The sequence below is a fragment of the Nematostella vectensis genome, chromosome 14 (genome assembly GCF_932526225.1).
Source record: "Nematostella vectensis chromosome 14, jaNemVect1.1, whole genome shotgun sequence".
NCBI classification, from domain to species: Eukaryota; Metazoa; Cnidaria; class Anthozoa; order Actiniaria; family Edwardsiidae; genus Nematostella; species Nematostella vectensis.
This window is the reverse complement of record NC_064047.1, coordinates 825,867-846,786: the sequence shown is the minus strand read 5'-3', so window position 1 is coordinate 846,786 and position 20,920 is coordinate 825,867. Positions and strand designations below refer to the sequence as shown.

The 20,920-nt window shown below is 44.7% G+C and overlaps 1 protein-coding gene across 1 annotated transcript in view; it reads right to left on the bottom strand.

Annotated features, from left to right (window-relative positions):
- The window catches only part of LOC5512854 (sex comb on midleg-like protein 2), a 41,329-nt gene that overhangs the window by 14,473 nt on the left and 5,936 nt on the right, over positions 1 to 20,920 (bottom strand). Inside the window, exons 4-9 of the mRNA XM_048721827.1 lie at positions 20,577 to 20,639; positions 14,308 to 14,442; positions 7,810 to 8,062; positions 7,135 to 7,188; positions 985 to 1,047; positions 447 to 476 (exon numbers count right to left, since the gene is read on the bottom strand). Of these exons, the coding sequence (XP_048577784.1) occupies positions 447 to 476; positions 985 to 1,047; positions 7,135 to 7,188; positions 7,810 to 8,062; positions 14,308 to 14,442; positions 20,577 to 20,639 (598 nt within the window). The remainder of the gene's footprint in view (positions 1 to 446; positions 477 to 984; positions 1,048 to 7,134; positions 7,189 to 7,809; positions 8,063 to 14,307; positions 14,443 to 20,576; positions 20,640 to 20,920) is intronic.

Here is a 20,920-nt window from a genome sequence, read left to right as displayed (position 1 = left end):
ATAGACACACTGCTTTTGAAATATTTTTTTTGCGTTTTCCGTTAAAAATCATAGGAGATTGTAACGTTATCGACCGAAAGTAAGCTGGGGCAGGCCCGTAGCCAGGATTTTGAGCAGGGGGGTACCCATTTAGAGGAACATTTTCTCTTAGGTAGCTTGTTCTAGCTCGCAGTGGTACTCAATTTTCCTTCATTAGAGCGGACCTTCCAGTCGAGTGGGGTGGTCAACAAGGACAATCCCCCTGGCTACGGGGGGGCCTGTGGTGACAATCCCCCTGGCTACGGGGGGGCCTGTGGTGGCTACGGGGGGCCTGTGGTGACTATGCAGCCCTACCACTTTGTCTTGGTGGCCACTGTAGTGCGCGTCACAGTATAAAAATGAAAGAGCTACCGTTTTTCTAGTGTTTTCGACACTTGACGGTCAAATAGAAAGGGGAGGATACATGCCTTGGGGTGCAAATGGCTGTCCGATTGGTGCTGAAACAAGAAACACAAGCATCTAAAAATGGGTTTATACAATAAAAACCTAGAAGAACAACCCAATGTTCGAAATTTCAGCCTGATTCAGTTCTTATATATCGATTATTTAAGGCCTAGGCAAGGGCATTTGCATTTGGAGCGGTTCAAGAAAAGAACAGGGTCTAAACTAGGCCTGACGCAGAATCAGGCTGAAAGTGCTGTTGTCTTTGATACTTTTTTTAAGCCTGGGACATCGAAATTAAAGTGGACAACACAATATATTCAATAAGTAATTCTTTAATGTAGGTACATACAGTAGGGCGCTATCTACCAGGTTGATTTCATTGGCTGTGTCGAATGTTTGTCCCTACTAAGTTGATGATTTAGCAACACCTATCAGATTAATTTGTTGGCCTTGTTGATAATTTAGCAGCACCTACCAGGTTAATTTGTTGGCCTTGTTGATAAATTAGCAGTATCTACCAGGTTAATTTGTTGGCCTTGTCGAGATTAGGGCGGTACCTACCAGGCGCAAGGGCCCTCTGTCGTATGCTGGATGACATCGAGCGAGGTACAAATGGGGCAATGCCTGTCAACAGAGGAAAGACATTCTTTAAAAAGAATGACAATCAGCCATAAGTTGTTATCAGGATGAAATGAACCACTAGTGTGAGATGCGCGAAAAATTCAAATTTCAGAGAGAGAGAGCCGTTACTTGAATGGTATACCCTAGAAAAAAAAGGACGATCACCCCATCTACGGGGTGATGGAGCCCCCCTTTCCTCCCCCAACTGGGGATTCACACCACACGCCTATTTCCATTGACTAACTCTGGCACGTTATTCAGTTACTTTCACTAATAATATCGTTAATGAGATCTACTCGCAAATTGATAATTGTATCTACAAGTGTACGCAACACAAAGGGGTGGTAAATAAACATTCTTTAGAGTATTTTCATAGGTCAACAAAGGAACCGGCCACAGGGCAAAAAATACGTGCCATGCTTGTGCGCAAATGCAGGGGATTACCAATGTTTATCTCGGCCGTCGAGTTTCCCCGACAACACATGTTTCCTGCACCTTTAGCTTTCTCTTTTCGTCTAAATTTGATAAAAGTGTGAACGGAGCATATGCTTCTCGTCGGGTATTACCAGCGTTTATTTTTGCTTTGACAGGGCAGGTTTCATCGAGCTCTTTTTTGGAGCTTTGTTTGAAGTTTGAACTAGACTCAAGTGCGAACGGAGCCAAAGAGTGAGGTTTACCAGCGTGTATACTATCATATCTTTCTACGTCCTTGGAGCTCCTCTTGTCATCTGATAATACCAAAGCTTTAAATTCAATCGCAGGATAAGGCTCTTGGTGAGCATTGCCAGCGTTTAAACCTGCATAACCGTCTTTGAAAGTGCACGTCTCCTTGACCTCTTTTCCGAAGTTTTTAAATTCTTGCCAAAGCCTCTCTTCTCAGCGCTTTTCCTTTTCTTTTTCTCCCTTTCCATCGTAGAACCGAGTTTACTCCCCAGAAGTGATCTCCCCTAGGCATTTTACGATAGCCGTCTAGCCACACCGAAAATCTACTGGTATCATAACGCGGCCCTAAGACAATTATGCAGTGTGTGGTAAAAAAATACGTCAATGAATAATAATACATCCTCTCATTACAACTCACTTGGAGGGCGTTTAGCACGTGAATATTTTGCTTCAATAATAACTGACTGAATCTCATTTCATTGGACATGTTTCAAGCTCGTAGCCAATATCAGACCCGGCCTTTATGTATCCAGACAATTTTGCAGCGAGTCCGGAAAATGGAGGGTTTTTTTCTCATATAAAAAATACGCTTCCATACGAAGCGTAATCGAATGATGTTTCGCGTAAACCCTGTAACGTGATGAAATACGAAAGAACCCTGTTACTGCGCATGCACCAAGTGGAGTTTGACTGTTGTTTACTTTTATCAAGCTCGTAACAACAAAATCAACTATCGATGTCAATGCCATTTTTCTCTCTAGCACTATAAAGGGGTGGTCCATAGTATTAAGTGTCATATACTGACCGGGATACCTGTGTCAGGAAGTAGACCTCTGTAAATAGTGTAGGCTCAGGTGACTCGCATGTTCTGAGGCGAACGGCCTAAGAACATGTTGTTGGTTTATTATGGAAAGTTCGTGTGTTAATTAAAGGATAACCAAGGTTATTATACGTGGCGACGAGAGAAAAACCGAAAATAAGTCAGGAAGAAGGCGCTAGTGGTAAATTGGGACCGAAGAAACCCGATGAAGGATCGAAAATCCGGTGAGTTTGTTCCATGAAATATGGCGACCGCAGCGTTGTATGGCAACCTCTTTGCTTTTGATGAGACCGAATACAATTGGACGGAGTTTATAGAAATATACGAACATTATTTTGCTGCAAACAAAATAACAGAAGACAAGTTCAAAGTGAGCATTTTGTGTGCCAACGTAGGCCCAAAAGCGTACCACATAATCAAAAGTTTGTGTTTACCGGAGAAACCGGCGGACAAAACATTTGAGTTTATTACCAAGGCAGTGAAACATCACTTTAAACCGAAGCTTTCCGAAGCGAGCGCGAGTCTTTACTTTAACTTGAGAATTAGGAGAAGTAATGAAAGTGTCATGATGTTTGTTGCGGAACTCAGGAGATTAGCAGTTCCATGTAATTTCGGAGGATTTCTTAACCGAGCCCTGAAGGACAGATTTATCGCTGGCATAAATGATGCAGAAATCCAACAGAAAATCTTATCCACACCAGATGGAGATCTAACATTCGATAAGGCTTTCCAGATCGCAGAGGCATATGAATCGGCACGCCGCAATGTTAGAGAAATGCAGAAAAGTGTTGCACAAGAGGAGCCCTCAGTAAACCAAGTGCACTACTCCCAAAAGCCTAAAGGGAAGGGAGGCCCCACTAGACAGAGGAGTAACTATGAAAACAAAAGGGGGCAGGTTAAGGGGTCCCAAAAGACACCCATGTCAGGAGACAAATCAGGGGGAGAATGTTACAGATGTGGAAATTCCCATGACCCACAATCATGCTGGTTTAAAGATCAGAATTGCTACAAATATGGGAAGAAAGGCCATGCAAAAAGCCCATGCCGGTCCGGGGCTACCATTACCCATGTTGAAGAAGAAGTTTTCAGTGAAGATGAAGATAGTGAAGGGGATCCCGAGGGAATGTATCACATTAGGTACCCAGGAAATAAAGTTCCACCAATCACTGTACACCTAGAAGTAGACGGGAGGCCAATTGAGTTTGAAATAGATACAGGGTCACCCTATGCCTTAATTTCGGAAGAAACCGCCAAAACTCTGCCAAGTTTTCACAAAATGAAGTCATCTGAGTTAGACCTAACTTCTTTTACAGGACACAAATTGAAAGTCCTGGGAACTATTGAGACTGTTGTCAGTTACCATGGCAACTCATGCACCACCCCAGTTGTCGTTACAAATCACAAGAGGGTTAATCTTGCCTGGAGGGATGTAGTAGAGCAGCTTAGCGTGATAAGTGTAAACCACCTCAAGGAAACCCTGACCCTAGAGACTGTGCTTGAAAGGCACCCAGATATTTTTAGGGACGAATTGGGGAAAATGAAAGGCACGCAAGCTAAGATTGTTGTTGACCCCAGCGCAAAGCCACTTTTCTACAAACCGCGCTCACACCCATTTGCTATGAAGAGCAAGGTAATTGCAGAGATTATCCGACATTCTGACTGGGCAGCGCCGGTAGTCCCAGTACTGAAACCTAACGGTGAGATTAGACTGTGTGGGGACTATAAGGTCACTGTTAACAAGGTTTTCAAGGTCGAGCAGTACCCAATACCCACCTTGGAGGAGTTGACTGCTCAAATAGCAGGAGGAACTATCTATCATAAGCTTGATCTCTCTCATGCATATTCTCAGGTTGAACTTGACCCAGATAGCAGGAAGTTCACAACCATCAACACGGTGAAGGGTATGTTCCAGTATAAACGTCTGCCGTATGGAGTCGCCAGCGCCCCAGCGGCCTTCCAACGTGCCATAGAAGAACTGCTACATGGAATACCTCAGGTAGCTGTATACCTAGACGATATCCTTGTGACAGGTGAGAGCACTGCTGAATCGCTTGAGAATTTAGAGAAGGTCCTAGCAAGGCTCGATGAGGCAGGAGAGAGACTTAAGAGAGAGAAGTGTGTGTTTATGCAGGACAAGATTGTATACCTGGGTCATCAGATTGACGGGCATATCTCCAGTCAAGGACAAGGTTGAGGCACTAGTAAAGGCCAATACACCGGAGAATGTCACGGAACTGAAGGCATACCTAGGCCTTTTGAATTACTACGGTAAATTCTTGAAGGGTCTGTCCCAGGTCCTTCACCCTCTGCACAAGCTCCTAAAGCATGGGGTGAAGTGGCACTGGGGACCAGAACAGCAGACATGTTTTGAACTAACCAAGAAGATGATTCTCTCAGCAGGAGTTTTGGTACACTATGATACCGAAAGAGCACTAGTACTCCATTGTGACGCTTCCCAGGCGCAGTCCTATCCCATATCATGGAGGATGGCTCCGAACGACCTATTGGGTTTGCAAGTCGCACCCTTAGCGATGCTGAGAAGAACTACAGCCAACTAGACAAGGAGGGAGCCGCCGTCGTCTTCGGGCTAAAGAAGTTCCACAAGTATGTGTTTGGTCGAGATTTTGATATAATCACGGACCACAAGCCATTACTGTCACTGTTCCATGAGGCGAAGCAGACACCGGTCATGGCATCGCCCAGAATTCAGCGATGGTCCATATTGATGAGGGCGTACCAGTACCACATGAAGTACAGAGCAGGAAATCAGCATGCCAATGCAGACTGTATGTCCCGACTGCCTTTACCGGTGAAAGCGTGTACTGAAGACAGAGTATTGATGATAGAAGAGTTTGAAGACTGCTCTATCTTGACCGCAGAGCAGATCAGCCATTGGACAAGGAAAGATCCTGTACTCGCACATGTACATGAGTACCTGTTACGCGGATGGCCGACAGATGACACAGATCCAGCCCTTACACCCTATCGCAAGAGGAGAGACGAGTTAAGCGTCCAAGATGGGTGTATCTTATGGGGTGCGAGAGTTATAATTCCCCCCGATGGTAGAGATCAAGTCAAGCGAGAACTCCACTCTGCACATCCGGGCATCAATCGGATGAAGGCCTTGGCCAGGAGTTACGTTTGGTGGCCCGGAATGGGTGAAGAGCTAGCAGAGATAGTGAGGAGATGTAATGTTTGCCAGGACCGGAGAAAAATCCCGCCATCAGCTCCATTGCACCCATAGGAATATCCGGATGGTCCCTGGAAGCGGATCCACCTAGACTACGGTGGGCCGGTCGAAGGTCACATGTTACTGGTTATAACTGATGCTTACTCTAAGTGGATTGAGACATACCTGATGAAGTCAACAACATCTCAAGCAACCATAGACAAGCTGCGAGAATTCTTCGCACGGAACGGTATTCCAGATGTTGTTGTATCGGATAATGGTCCTACCCTTATCTCGGAAGAACTGTCAACATTCTTCAGTAAGAACGGCATCCAGCACATCCCGGTTGCGCCAGTACACCCATCCAGCAATGGGCAGGCAGAGCGAACCGTGCAGCCAGTAAAGGAAGGGATAGAGAGGGCGTCTGGAAGAGATTTGACCAAGAAACTGCAGAGATTCCTCTTCCAATACCGTGTTACACCTCACACGACAACCGGTCGTAGCCCAGCGGAACTGTTAAACGGCCGGAAGTTGAAAACAAGGTTAGACTTGTTACACCCTGCTCTCCGAGGTCGAGTCAGGGACAACCAGAGTTATATGAAGAGATATCACGATGGGAAGACACCACTGAGAGCATTTACAGCAGGGGACTTGGTAAGAGCCAAGAACTTTGGACATGGAGTCAGGTGGTTCAAAGGTAAAATCTCCAAGGTAACTGGTCCTCTTTCGTATGAAGTTGAGCTCATAGACGGTAGACTTGTGCGCAGACACATTGACCATTTGCTGAAGCGAGAGGCAGACACAGACGTCAATGAGAAGCCTAGGGGGATTCTAATATCTCCTTAGGTCCAATGGAGCTGGCCGGTGTAGACACAGTTCCAATAGAAAGTCTGGTGCCACCGACATCCACCACCCCCATATGCGAGCCAGTTGCAGCGACACCAGACGATACTCAGTCAGCAGCTATTGCTACTACAGAGAGCCACTATCCTACGAGAGTTCGACAAACCCCAAGTCATTTAAATGACTATGTTTTGTAAATAAGGTCCTTGTTGCAATACTTGTTGGGTTCACCTGGACTTGGACACATAGACACACATATCATTGGTGTACTGTAGTATGCTTTAGCTAGGAAGGAGGAAGTGTCATATACTGACCGGGATACCTGTGTCAGGAAGTAGACCGCTGTAAATAGTGTAGGCTCAGGTGACTCACATGTTCTGAGGCGAACGGCCTGTCAAGTTGTTGTTGGTTTATTATGGAAAGTTCGTGTGTTAATTAAAGGATAACCAAGGTTATTATACATCTTTAGGTTCCCAGGCTGACCGTTATAAGTATATTGATTTTGATAATCATAGGTTGTGTAACAAAGCTGTGATTAGTGTTTATTGTGACCAACAACCAATATATACTAGAGATGGTGAGAAGGATTACAAACCTGGAGCCAATCCTCTGGGTAGAGTCACAAAACTTGTTGGTGGGCTGTTATCCCCTATAAAAGATGTTTGTAAAATTATGCTCTGGGGGTTTATTTAATTTTTCCTGATGACTTCATTTAACAAAAGATCTCCCTGCTAATTCAAACAAACTAGCTTTGAGTACCCTTGGCAATTCCCGAGTCATTTCTTACTTGGATATTATGCACTAGTCAATTGAAACCCCGGCCCCCCTACCCTGGGACATTGCCCCAGCGTATGGTACTTTATTGTCTATATTATACTACCGCAACGACTTCTAGTGCAACTCAAACCAAAATTGTTGAAACTATCCTCCAACGCTTCAAGATTCAATGATAAAGACTTCCCACACGAAATATAAAACAAGAACAGCAAAATAATCGATACACAGATCGTCAACAATTTCGGAAGATGTCGTAAGGTTTCTCGTTACTAGCCCGGCTAAAAATCCCCGTTAATTTGGCAAAACGTTTCTACCCCCAAGAGAAATGTACTATAGCTGTACAAAAGTGTACTTCCATGCCACTTTAACCCCCCCCCTTATGTCCCGGGGGCCGAGGTTTCAATGGACTAGTGCATAACTCAAACTCGCTGATGATTCAAACTATTTCTCCATTCCCTTGGGGGTTTGAGCTAACATAGCCCGCTGCGCTTACCAATACCAGTTGCCGTACTCGGACCCGGTCGAGCATCAGCTGTTGTACTGCTTTCTTCAGGGAGTTCTTCCCGTAACAGTTTCTGGACGCTCTTGATGTGATCATTATCCACGGTTATACTGAGGGCAGCCTTTTGGAAGCAGGATTTAGAGCAAATGCTACGGCACTCCAGGACCCGCTTGCCATCCTTGAATGAGTAGTCCTGTTGTATGGTAATCTTCTTGCACCAAGTGCAGGGTTTGGCTACTTTACCCTGTTGGAGTGATGAGTGTTAAGTCTCTAAATGTTTGTCTGGAACATACACCTATTTCAAATAAGGTTGCACTCGAGAACCCATGTGTCGTAGCCCGCGATGGTTCATGGGTAGCGTAAAAAAGCACTTAATCCTTGTTTCTGACAACTATGTGAATGTTCACAAGAATGTAAACAAGAATTCTACAGCTTTTGAAACCCGGATTGTATTTTATTTATTTGATTATTTTCCAATTTGCTTGATACCAACTGCGGGCTACGACACACAGATTCCCCAAGTGCAACCTTATTTAAAATGGGTGTATACAACTATGTGATAAAAAAATGCTATTCATTACTATGTGCCAAGGAGGGGGTTTCTACTATGTGCCAAGGAGGGGGGTTTCTACTATGTGCCAAGGAGGGGGGTTTCTACTATGTGCCAAGGAGGGGGGTTTCTACTATGTGCCAAGGAGGGGGGTTTCTACTATGTGCCAAGGAGGGGGGTTTCTACTATGTGCCAAGGAGGGGAGTTTCTACTATGTGCCAAGGAGGGGGGGTTTCTACTATTTGCCAAGGAGGGGGGTTTCTACTATGTGCCAAGGAGGGGGGTTTCTACTATGTGCCAAGGAGGGGGGTTTCTACTATGTGCCAAGGAGGGGGGTTTCTACTATGTGCCAAGAAGGGGGGTTTCTACTATGTGCCAAGGAGGGGGGTTCTACTATGTGCCAAGGAGGGTGGTTTCTACTATGTGCCAAGGAGGGGGGTTTCTACTATGTGCCAAGAAGGGGGGTTTCTACTATGTGCCAAGGAGGGGGTGGTTTCTACTATGTGCCAAGGAGGGGGGTTTCTACTATGTGCCAAGGAAGGGGGTTTCTACTATGTGCCAAGGAGGGGGTGGTTTCTACTATGTGCCAAGGAGGGGGGTTTCTACTATTTGCCAAGGAGGGGGGTTTCTACTATGTGCCAAGGAGGGGAGTTTCTACTATGTGCCAAGGAGGGGGGGTTTCTACTATTTGCCAAGGAGGGGGGTTTCTACTATGTGCCAAGGAGGGGGGTTTCTACTATGTGCCAAGGAGGGGGGTTTCTACTATGTGCCAAGGAGGGGGTTTCTACTATGTGCCAAGGAGGGGGGTTTCTACTATGTGCCAAGGAGGGGGGTTTCTACTATGTGCCAAGGAGGGGGGTTTCTACTATGTGCCAAGGAGGGGGGTTTCTACTATGTGCCAAGGAGGGGGGTTTCTACTATGTGCCAAGGAGGGGGGTTTCTACTATGTGCCAAGGAGGGGAGTTTCTACTATGTGCCAAGGAGGGGGGGTTTCTACTATTTGCCAAGGAGGGGGGTTTCTACTATGTGCCAAGGAGGGGGGTTTCTACTATGTGCCAAGGAGGGGGGTTTCTACTATGTGCCAAGGAGGGGGGTTTCTACTATGTGCCAAGAAGGGGGGTTTCTACTATGTGCCAAGGAGGGGGTTTCTACTATGTGCCAAGGAGGGTGGTTTCTACTATGTGCCAAGGAGGGTGGTTTCTACTATGTGCCAAGGAGGGGGGTTCCTACTATGTGCCAAGGAGGGGGGTTTCTACTATGTACCAAGGAGGGGGGTTTCTACTATGTGCCAAGGAGGGGGGTTTCTACTATGTGCCAAGGAGGGGGTGGTTTCTACTATGTGCCAAGGAGGGGGGTTTCTACTATGTGCCAAGGAGGGGGTGGTTTCTACTATGTGCCAAGGAGGGGGGTTTCTACTATGTGCCAAGGAGGGGGGTTTCTACTATGTGCCAAGGAGGGGGTGGTTTCTACTATGTGCCAAGGAGGGGGGTTTCTACTATGTGCCAAGGAGGGGAGTTTCTACTATGTACCAAGGAGGGGGGTTTCTACTATGTGCCAAGGAGGGGGGTTTCTACTATGTGCCAAGGAGGGGGTGGTTTCTACTATGTGCCAAGGAGGGGGGTTTCTACTATGTGCCAAGGAGGGGGGTTTCTACTATGTGCCAAGGAGGGGGTGGTTTCTACTATGTGCCAAGGAGGGGGGTTTCTACTATGTGCCAAGGAAGGGGGTTTCTACTATGTGCCAAGGAGGGGGTGGTTTCTACTATGTGCCAAGGAGGGGGGTTTCTACTATTTGCCAAGGAGGGGGGTTTCTACTATGTGCCAAGGAGGGGAGTTTCTACTATGTGCCAAGGAGGGGGGGTTTCTACTATTTGCCAAGGAGGGGGGTTTCTACTATGTGCCAAGGAGGGGGGTTTCTACTATGTGCCAAGGAGGGGGGTTTCTACTATGTGCCAAGGAGGGGGTTTCTACTATGTGCCAAGGAGGGGGGTTTCTACTATGTGCCAAGGAGGGGGGTTTCTACTATGTGCCAAGGAGGGAAGTTTCTACTATGTGCCAAGGAGGGGGGTTTCTATTATGTGCCAAGGAGGGGGGTTTCTACTATGTGCCAAGGAGGGGGGTTTCTACTATGTGCCAAGGAGGGGAGTTTCTACTATGTGCCAAGGAGGGGGGGTTTCTACTATTTGCCAAGGAGGGGGGTTTCTACTATGTGCCAAGGAGGGGGGTTTCTACTATGTGCCAAGGAGGGGGGTTTCTACTATGTGCCAAGGAGGGGGGTTTCTACTATGTGCCAAGAAGGGGGGTTTCTACTATGTGCCAAGGAGGGGGGTTCTACTATGTGCCAAGGAGGGTGGTTTCTACTATGTGCCAAGGAGGGGGGTTTCTACTATGTGCCAAGAAGGGGGGTTTCTACTATGTGCCAAGGAGGGGGGTTTCTACTATGTGCCAAGGAGGGGGGTTTCTACTATGTGCCAAGGAGGGGGTTTCTACTATGTGCCAAGGAGGGGGGTTCTACTATGTGCCAAGGAGGGGGGTTTCTACTATGTGCCAAGGAGGGGGGTTTCTACTATGTACCAAGGAGGGGGGTTTCTACTATGTGCCAAGGAGGGGGGTTTCTACTATGTGCCAAGGAGGGGGGTTTCTACTATGTGCCAAGGAGGGGGGTTTCTACTATGTGCCAAGGAGGGGGGTTTCTACTATGTGCCAAGGAGGGGGGTTTCTACTATGTGCCAAGAAGGGGGGTTTCTACTATGTGCCAAGGAGGGGGGTTTCTACTATGTGCCAAGGAGGGGGGTTTCTACTATGTGCCAAGGAGGGGGTTTCTACTATGTGCCAAGGAGGGGGGTTCTACTATGTACCAAGAAGGGGGTTTCTACTATGTGCCAAGGAGGGGGGTTTCTACTATGTACCAAGGAGGGGGGTTTCTACTATGTGCCAAGGAGGGGGTTTCTACTATGTGCCAAGGAGGGGGGTTTCTACTATGTGCCAAGGAGGGGGGTTTCTACTATGTGCCAAGGAAGGGGGTTTCTACTATGTGCCAAGGAGGGGGGTTTCTACTATGTGCCAAGGAGGGGGGTTTCTACTATGTGCCAAGGAGGGGGGTTTCTACTATGTGCCAAGGAGGGGAGTTTCTACTATGTGCCAAGGAGGGGGGGTTTCTACTATTTGCCAAGGAGGGGGGTTTCTACTATGTGCCAAGGAGGGGGGTTTCTACTATGTGCCAAGGAGGGGGGTTTCTACTATGTGCCAAGGAGGGGGGTTTCTACTATGTGCCAAGAAGGGGGGTTTCTACTATGTGCCAAGGAGGGGGGTTCTACTATGTGCCAAGGAGGGTGGTTTCTACTATGTGCCAAGGAGGGTGGTTTCTACTATGTGCCAAGGAGGGGGGTTTCTACTATGTGCCAAGGAGGGGGGTTTCTACTATGTGCCAAGGAGGGGGTTTCTACTATGTGCCAAGGAGGGGGGTTCTACTATGTACCAAGAAGGGGGTTTCTACTATGTGCCAAGGAGGGGGGTTTCTACTATGTACCAAGGAGGGGGGTTTCTACTATGTGCCAAGGAGGGGGGTTTCTACTATGTGCCAAGGAGGGGGGTTTCTACTATGTGCCAAGGAGGGGGGTTTCTACTATGTGCCAAGGAGGGGGTTTCTACTATGTGCCAAGGAGGGGGGTTTCTACTATGTGCCAAGGAGGGGGGTTTCTACTATGTGCCAAGGAGGGGGGTTTCTACTATGTACCAAGGAGGGGGGTTTCTACTATGTGCCAAGGAGGGGGGTTTCTACTATGTACCAAGGAGGGGGGTTTCTACTATGTGCCAAGGAGGGGGGTTTCTACTATGTGCCAAGGAGGGGGGTTTCTACTATGTGCCAAGGAGGGGAGTTTCTACTATGTGCCAAGGAGGGGGGGTTTCTACTATTTGCCAAGGAGGGGGGTTTCTACTATGTGCCAAGGAGGGGGGTTTCTACTATGTGCCAAGGAGGGGGGTTTCTACTATGTGCCAAGGAGGGGGGTTTCTACTATGTGCCAAGAAGGGGGGTTTCTACTATGTGCCAAGGAGGGGGGTTCTACTATGTGCCAAGGAGGGTGGTTTCTACTATGTGCCAAGGAGGGTGGTTTCTACTATGTGCCAAGGAGGGGGGTTTCTACTATGTGCCAAGGAGGGGGGTTTCTACTATGTGCCAAGGAGGGGGTTTCTACTATGTGCCAAGGAGGGGGTTCTACTATGTACCAAGAAGGGGGTTTCTACTATGTGCCAAGGAGGGGGGTTTCTACTATGTGCCAAGAAGGGGGGTTTCTACTATGTGCCAAGGAGGGGGGTTCTCCTATGTGCCAAGGAGGGTGGTTTCTACTATGTGCCAAGGAGGGTGGTTTCTACTATGTGCCAAGGAGGGGGGTTTCTACTATGTGCCAAGGAGGGGGGTTTCTACTATGTGCCAAGGAGGGGGTTTCTACTATGTGCCAAGGAGGGGGGTTCTACTATGTACCAAGAAGGGGGTTTCTACTATGTGCCAAGGAGGGGGGTTTCTACTATGTGCCAAGGAGGGGGGTTTCTACTATGTGCCAAGGAGGGGGGTTTCTACTATGTGCCAAGGAGGGGGTTTCTACTATGTGCCAAGGAGGGGGGTTTCTACTATGTGCCAAGGAGGGGGGTTTCTACTATGTACCAAGGAGGGGGGTTTCTACTATGTGCCAAGGAGGGGGGTTTCTACTATGTGCCAAGGAGGGGGGTTTCTACTATGTGCCAAGGAGGGGGTTTCTACTATGTGCCAAGGAGGGGGGTTTCTACTATGTGCCAAGGAGGGGGGTTTCTACTATGTGCCAAGGAGGGGGGTTTCTCAGACGACACCCACACCCCTACTTACCAAAAAAGGGGTAAGGAATTCCCACCCCATGTAAATGGGATATAAAAAAAAGCACAATAGACAAGAAGCATTTTACAAAGATATACAGTATTGATAAGTAAAGATCAAATAAATTATAGAAAAAATCCAAAAGAGTATCAAGCAATTTCCATTTATGGACATAAACCTTAAAATAATCATGATTAATTTAGAAATTAATTAAGCTGTTGAAACTAATTTTAATCAAAAAGTGATTTTACTTTTTAGTTTCAACGCTGAAGGCATAACCATATAATTTCTTTAACCTTGAAAAACAGTATCCATTAAATTAATGCGAGAAAATAAAATTAAAAAAATTACACTTTTGGCAAGGGCCTGCTTTAAAATCTAATTATTTCTCCTTTAAGGTAATTCCTATGAATTGCACTGCACACCCCTTCTGCGCATTGTGGCGCGCTGTTTGTTCGAGATTTCCGGTATTAAGTGCGCATGCGCACCACAGTTGTACAAGAAAACAAAGCAAAAGGCGCATGTTTTTTGCTTGAAATTGCTTTCACAGAAAAACTAAGGTGGTTACTCCCATTTTTTATTTGCTTAAATAGTTAAATATATATGGGAAATGTACGGCAAAAAGTTGGGTTGTACAAGTTTGTTTATTTTCTCTTAAAAGCTGTAAAAATACTTCAAAATGGCTTTTTACCGTATAAATAGTGGCGAAAATAGTGTCTTCTAGTGCGATCTCTTAAATGTGATTTGTTTTGAACGTTAGCTACTACGGGTTATTGTTTGGGAGATCAGATTTTGGTAGCTTGACAAACAGAACTTAATTTTCTAAAGACTATAGGCACTCTTTTTGAAAACTAAAAGTTGGGATTTTTCCTCGCGTGATCAGTAAAAACGCGTCAAATCTAGACCACTCTGTTGTGAAAACGAGGTTGGTACCCCCATCATATGTAGATAAATGGAGGAGATGTATTCCTTCCCGCCAAAGAGTGCTCAACACATGGTGCTAGTATACAAAGAGACTACATCTGAGATGCAGATCTTGTTCTTTCTCCATCCCCTCCTTGTATCATATGTATTTAGATATATATTCCTACCGATTTGCCCTCTATAATGTGAAGGTATTCTGTCCAGTGTTTCTTACTGCTTGAAGGGTGTTCTTCTTTTGCTGTTTTAGCATCTGAGGGGACGGGTGCTGTGTCTGTAGCACTGATCACTGTCTTATCAACATCCTGAAAGAAAATCATGGCAAATTTGAAAGGATATTGTCAACTTTAAAACAGACTTATTCCTGATTATCTAAAGGGCCTCTTTGCAAACTGCACCACATCATACACTCTGAGGTAATCCTAGCTTACCAAACCAACACTCTGACTACCTAAGAAGAGCATTAAGCTATGATGGGCCATATTTATGGAACTCTCTCCCAAGAAATAAACATATGATGTTCCTCTTTCCTTCGTGAGTTTAGGGAAAAACTACCATTGCATAGGTATTCAACTCCCAAGGAAATCTTAGTCATTCATAGCTGTCAACTCACATGCTTTAGGCGTGTAGTATTTATGTTACGTTAAGAACCTTGAACATTGAATGCCCCCGTGCTCAGACTTAACCTCTAACAGAGGGGTGAATGTAGTATTTATGTATGTTAAGAACCTTGAACATTATGTGTTGGGCTGCCTGTGTTATGTTTATTGTTGTACAGCGGTTTTACCCCATAGAATCTCTAGGGGCAGCCATCTTGCTTAGTTTTCGGTTTAGTTTTACAAGCTGTAGATTTATGTTGATTAAAGCCTCAGTTTAGAGGCATACCTTCTACTACAAGGCGGGTGTCACAAGATTTTGGACCTCATTACAAGCCTAATTTTTGTGAGAATGTTCATACATTCTCTGTATTCATCAGCATTGGCTCTCGTTTTTTTTTTACCTGTTTACCAGTTTATTGTATTTCACCTGATTTCACAAGATTTTTGCCCACGTTGGGTTGACAGCTATGGTCATTTCATTTTTTATATGCATGTAACTGTAGAATCTTACCATTTATTAAGAAAATGTGTACCTTAATTTTTATGTCTGTAGCAAGGTGATTATTAAAGGCAGGTGCTCATTCAAACAACAAAGGTATGTGAGAATGCGTGTATGTATAACTACCCTGGGGGGGGGAGGGATTCTCCAGAAAAGTAGACAGACGCGGGTGCTTGACCTATCTTTTAGGGTATAAAATTCTTATCATCTGCTTTCTTTAAAGGTTTTTTATTTTTAGGACTTTTCCGATTCAGCTATCTTTTAGGGGTTTTCACACTTGGGTAGGAGGATTTTTTGATGTGCTATCTTTTAGAGTATCTCACACTAAATGGTGGCCCAATTCTCAAAACATATTTTACAATAAACCACAGGTCAACTCATCGGTTGACACTTCCGGATTTATTGTCAGTAACATAACAATAAAGGATCTGTCATCCAATTAAAACAGGCATTGTTTGAGAGTACTAAATAGGAAACATCAACCACATGGCTTCACATTTTACAGGAGAAATCACAGCATCTAGGTATTTCAAACTATCTTTGTTTTTTTAATGTTATCTCTTAGAAAATTTCTTCAACCAAACCCAAATGGGGGAAGAATTGTTGTTGACCACACACTTAGTGCTATCCCCTCGGTTAAAATTGATTTTGCTGTCTAGCACCCCATCTGTTTTTTCCCCGTCTGTTCTTATCCCAAGAATTCATCAAGAGGTAAAGTTCAATACAATGCATCTTGGGTGATCAGACACACATTTCTTATGGCTTATTTGCAACCCTGCCTCTCTGTCAAGGGTGTGGTCATGTTAGAGCCCTCTTCTCCTCTACCAGGGGTAGGACCCCTTGCAAAGGGTGTGGTCATGTTGGGACCCCTTGCAAAGGGTGTGGTCATGTAAGGTTCCCCTGCCTCTGTGCTATGGGTGTGGTCTTGTAAGGACCCCCTGTCACTATGACATGAGTTGTCATGGGCATGGTATGTTAGGACCCCCTGGCATCGGTCTGGTTGTGTAAGGACCCCCTTACACATGGGTGTGGTTTTGTAGAGACCTCTTTTCATTGGTGCAGTTGTGTAAGGAACCCCTGTCATGGGTGTGGTTGTGTTAAGACCCTTAGTCATGGTTGTGGTTGTGTTAAGACCCCCTGTCATGGGTGTGGTTGTGTAAAGATCCCCTGTCATGGGCGTGGTTGTGTAAATACCCCCTGTCATGGGTGTGGTTGTGTAAATACCCCCTGTCATGGGTGTGGTTGTGTTAGACCCTTAGTCATGGATGTGGTTGTGTAAAGACCCCTTGTCATGGGTGTGGTTGTGTAAAGACCCCCTGTCATGGGTGTGGTTGTGTAAAGACCCCTTGTCATGGATGTGGTTGTGTTAAGACCCTTAGTCATGGGTGTGGTTGTGTTAAGACCCCCTGTCATGGATGTGGTTGTGTAAAGACCCCCTGTCATGGGTGTGGTTGTGTTAAGACCCCCTGTCATGGATGTGGTTGTGTAAAGACCCCCTGTCATGGGTGTGGTTGTGTAAATACCCCCTATCATGGGTGTGGTTGTGTTAAGACCCCCTGTCATGGATGTGGTTGTGTAAAGACCCCCTGTCATGGATGTGGTTGTGTAAAGACCCCCTGTCATGGGTGTGGTTGTGTTAAGAACCCTTGTCATGGATGTGGTTGTGTTAAGACCCCTTGTCATGGGTGTGGTTGTGTTAAGACCCCTTGTCATTGGTGTGGTTGTGTAAAGACCCCCTGTCATGTGTGTGGTTGTGTAAATACCCCGTCGTCGGTGTGGTTGTGTTAAGACCCCCTGTCATGGGTGTGGTTGTGTTAAGACCCCCTGTCATGGGTGTGGTTGTGTTAGACCCTTAGTCATGGATGTGGTTGTGTAAAGATCCCCTGTCATGGGTGTGGTTGTGTTAAGACCCCCTGTCATGGGTGTGGTTGTGTAAATACCCCCTGTCATGGGTGTGGTTGTGTTAAGACCCCCTGTCATGGGTGTGGTTGTGTAAAGACCCCCTGTCATGGGTGTGGTTGTGTTAAGACCCCTTGTCATGGGTGTGGTTGTGTTAAGACCCCTTGTCATGGGTGTGGTTGTGTTAAGACCCCTTGCCATGGGTGTGGTTGTGTAAAGACCCCCTGACCCTGTCATGGGTGTGGTTGTGTAAGGACACCCTGACCCTGTTGGTGTATTCATGATGTTCACCTTGAGCACATCATATAGGTGGTCAACTTCTTGTTAAAGTCCCCTTTTCTTCTAAGTGTGATCGGTAAGAACTCCCTTCTCCTTTCCCACTGTAGATGTGGCCTGTTTATAGCACCACATGCTTCTCTAGATTGCGAGCAAGTGGATGCAAATGAAGGAAATCTTTTATCCATAGATGATTTTATTTGATATCTACTACTGTATAACACTATAATATTTTAAGAATAATATATTTTTCTATGATACATCATATTCCTTTGTAAAACAGCCAAAAAATATTGCACTGGACCACTCTAAATACCTCTTGTTATCCCTACTTCTACTATAAAGCAAGACAAACCTCACACTTTAAGCTCAAGGTAGTTCATGATTTGAAAACCATGTTCACTTATTCATTAGAATTCATTAGAAATTCAAGCAAAGTATGACCAAAAGTCGTGTACCAAGATATTCACACTGATTCTACATATTCTTAGGAATTAGTCTTTGATACGGCTGATCTAAATATATCAATACCCTGTTGGAATTAGATTTAACAACCTGCAAAGGAAGTTTGCCTGAAAAATTACACTTGGATTTTATGGTTCTCTTGGTAACTTGCTCAATGCATTGAATGAAAGTAGAGTAACAGCCAAGGTTGTGTGTCGCACCAAGACTGGCTGTTTGACTGCTGTTTTGTACTTGCTGTTTGACAACTACAAATGGCTGATGCCATTCTAGTGAAACAATAGAAGACACTGCATTGATCATTGATTTTTTTTTCAACATTTCTTATATAATACCATTTACACATTATTGGTCATGACAAAGGTTGGCCTGTATAGGATTCATTTCTGATACTTTATATAGTTATGTTCATAAATTTTCAGACAACTTTTAGATGACTTGTTTTCCTAATGTGTTTCAACATTTTTCTCTAACAAGACACCTTGCTCAGAAGAGTCAATTTACGAGGGGTTGACTTAGATCGCAGTTCAGGCAAATACACTATGTTTCCCTAGCCCCTTTTTGGACCTCCACAAATTTATAAACTGCACATAGTCCCTTTTTTCTTCTTCAGTCTGCAAATTATCATATCTTAGCTTGACCTTTTGTAGCTTCTTGTAGCATTTATCACATATTGGCAAGTGGATGACACTTTCTGGGAGGTTACGAAAAAGAGTGGGGTACCGTGAACGGAAAATTGGCCGGTTAGGCTCCTTGCAGTTATCCGTCAGACGGTCACAGACGACACACACTATCGGCGTGTACGTTGAAGATGACTTACAAGTAATATCAATTCCAGTCCATACTTTGATATGTCCAACATAGTCCCTCTCATTTTCAGGAATATTAGCCTGAATAAACTGTTCCCTTTGCTCACTCAGCCTGTCGAAACAACTGCTACAAACCTTAAAATGACCAACATTATCAGGCAGCTCAGTAAATAATGAAGAAAATTTACTGCGCCTGAGTTTTCCTTGTCTGGAGTTCTGTTTAACTGATTTGCAGCAGATATAGCACTTATAGGACTCTTTTGAGCTCAGGTCATTAGTGCTCCTAGTTTCCAAGCTGCCATGATCTCTGCTTGGTTCTGACTGGGTCATCTTTTTAGATTCCACGCCATTAACTCCCACTTCTGCATTATTCATACCATTTGTTTGTCTATCTGGCAAAGTGGTCTTTTCAGAAGAAGAAAATTCAGAACTAGTGCTTACACAAGAATTTGAAGTGGTAACTTCCTTGATTGGTTTCCTTTGAGGATCACACTCAATAACTTTGAATGTGGCTTTGCTTTGGTGTACAGGGATCGCTACTGTCGATGGGGGGAGTGAATTTAGACCTTGATGGCACTTGACACATACAGCAGCTTGGTATAGCCACTCTGGCTGACCAGTAAATAAGTGTGGGTGCTGGATGCGGAATACAACTTCTGGTTTTTCCAGGAAATACTCAGAGCAAGTGATACAGTTCCAGAACTTGAAGGTCATTGCACCCTTTCCAGGGTTATCCGCCATGGGTAGGTTAGCGACAATGCAGAATAGGCCTCGCACTGCTGGGGGCTTGGCATAGAAATGGGGGGCCTGGGCGGAGAGAACAGAGGCTTCAGTTGGATGAATTTATAGAAAATGAATAATATTTCAAGAAAGGATTTCAAGAAATTGTAATCCACAGGCAGTAGCCAATCCACATTGATTTCTCAGGATAATATAAGATATAATATATGATTTATTGATGGGAAGCCAAGGTTTCAAACTATGTAAGCCACGATTTTGACACTAGCAAAATACCAAGAGAAAGCATTCATTTGTATTTGCTCATTTGTTAAAGATTTTGCAATATTTTTAAATGAATTTGGTAAATGAAGATACTGTAATTTGCCTTCCAAAATTGACAGAAAACAATAACAAAGTAGTGGCTCACTAGGGCTCCTTAAAAACTAAAAGTCAAACCAACTGAAACCTCTGCTCTCTTTAAAAAGGGATCTTGCCTGTCCAGATAAATTTAAAGATCCCTTTTACTACCCTGGAGTACAATTCTTGATCCTTTCTTGTTTCATAAAAAGGTGTTACAAGTAGCAAACAGTTAAAGTGGTGAAAAGAACTGTGCATCTTTATATATCATACAAACCATTTACATATGTACATCTTCATATACACCTATTTAAATAAAGGTTGTCAGAATGAACGGTGAATGGCAATTGCCAAATGGCAGTTCTATGACCAAAAGGTGTTTATGGGTAATAATTATTTGTAAAAATTAAGGTGATAAATAAAAGCAAGGGATACCAGAACCATATATTAATTATATTAAATGGATAGTTGTATGCTCTTTTTGATATTTTTCTGAATTTGGAACATATATTTTGGGATACATGGGTCCTTTCGGTCATAAAACTGCCATTTGACAATCGCCTTTTGCACTGACAACTATTTTTGAAATAGGTGTATTATACAAACATTCTACAGATGATAACTTAAACAACTTAAAAGATAAGTAGCTTGCTACTTTAGTAGAATAGTTCTAACTATCTAGGGCGTGTTGGTTTGTTTGGGTGAGGCCTGTGTGTTTGTGCGGGATGGTGAGAAGAAGTGGGGGTGAGAGTTTGAGCAATTCTACATGTAACTTTACAGTATGACAAGGTACGTGAAGTAAAAATATTGAGACCTACCAATGCAGGCTCCGTCTTTCTATCATCAGTTGGTGCTGTAGATGCTGCTGTCGTTGCCGAGTGCTATAAACACATCCAAAATCAGTACAGCATATATACAGAATTCTAGTTTTCATAAAGACCACCTTTTGTTCTATATGCTGAGCTCTATAGTCAGACATTACTCATATGGCAACAGCATAGCACACCTTCACATGCTGCTTTGGGCCTGCGTAATGCCACAGAACACAAAGAGTAGTAGACTGACACAGATAAGTGTGTCACATTTGATGTAATAAGTCCTTGGAAAGCTTAATAAAAGAGTAATGTTATACTTTCAGTTTTGTTAGGCTTGCTGTAATGAT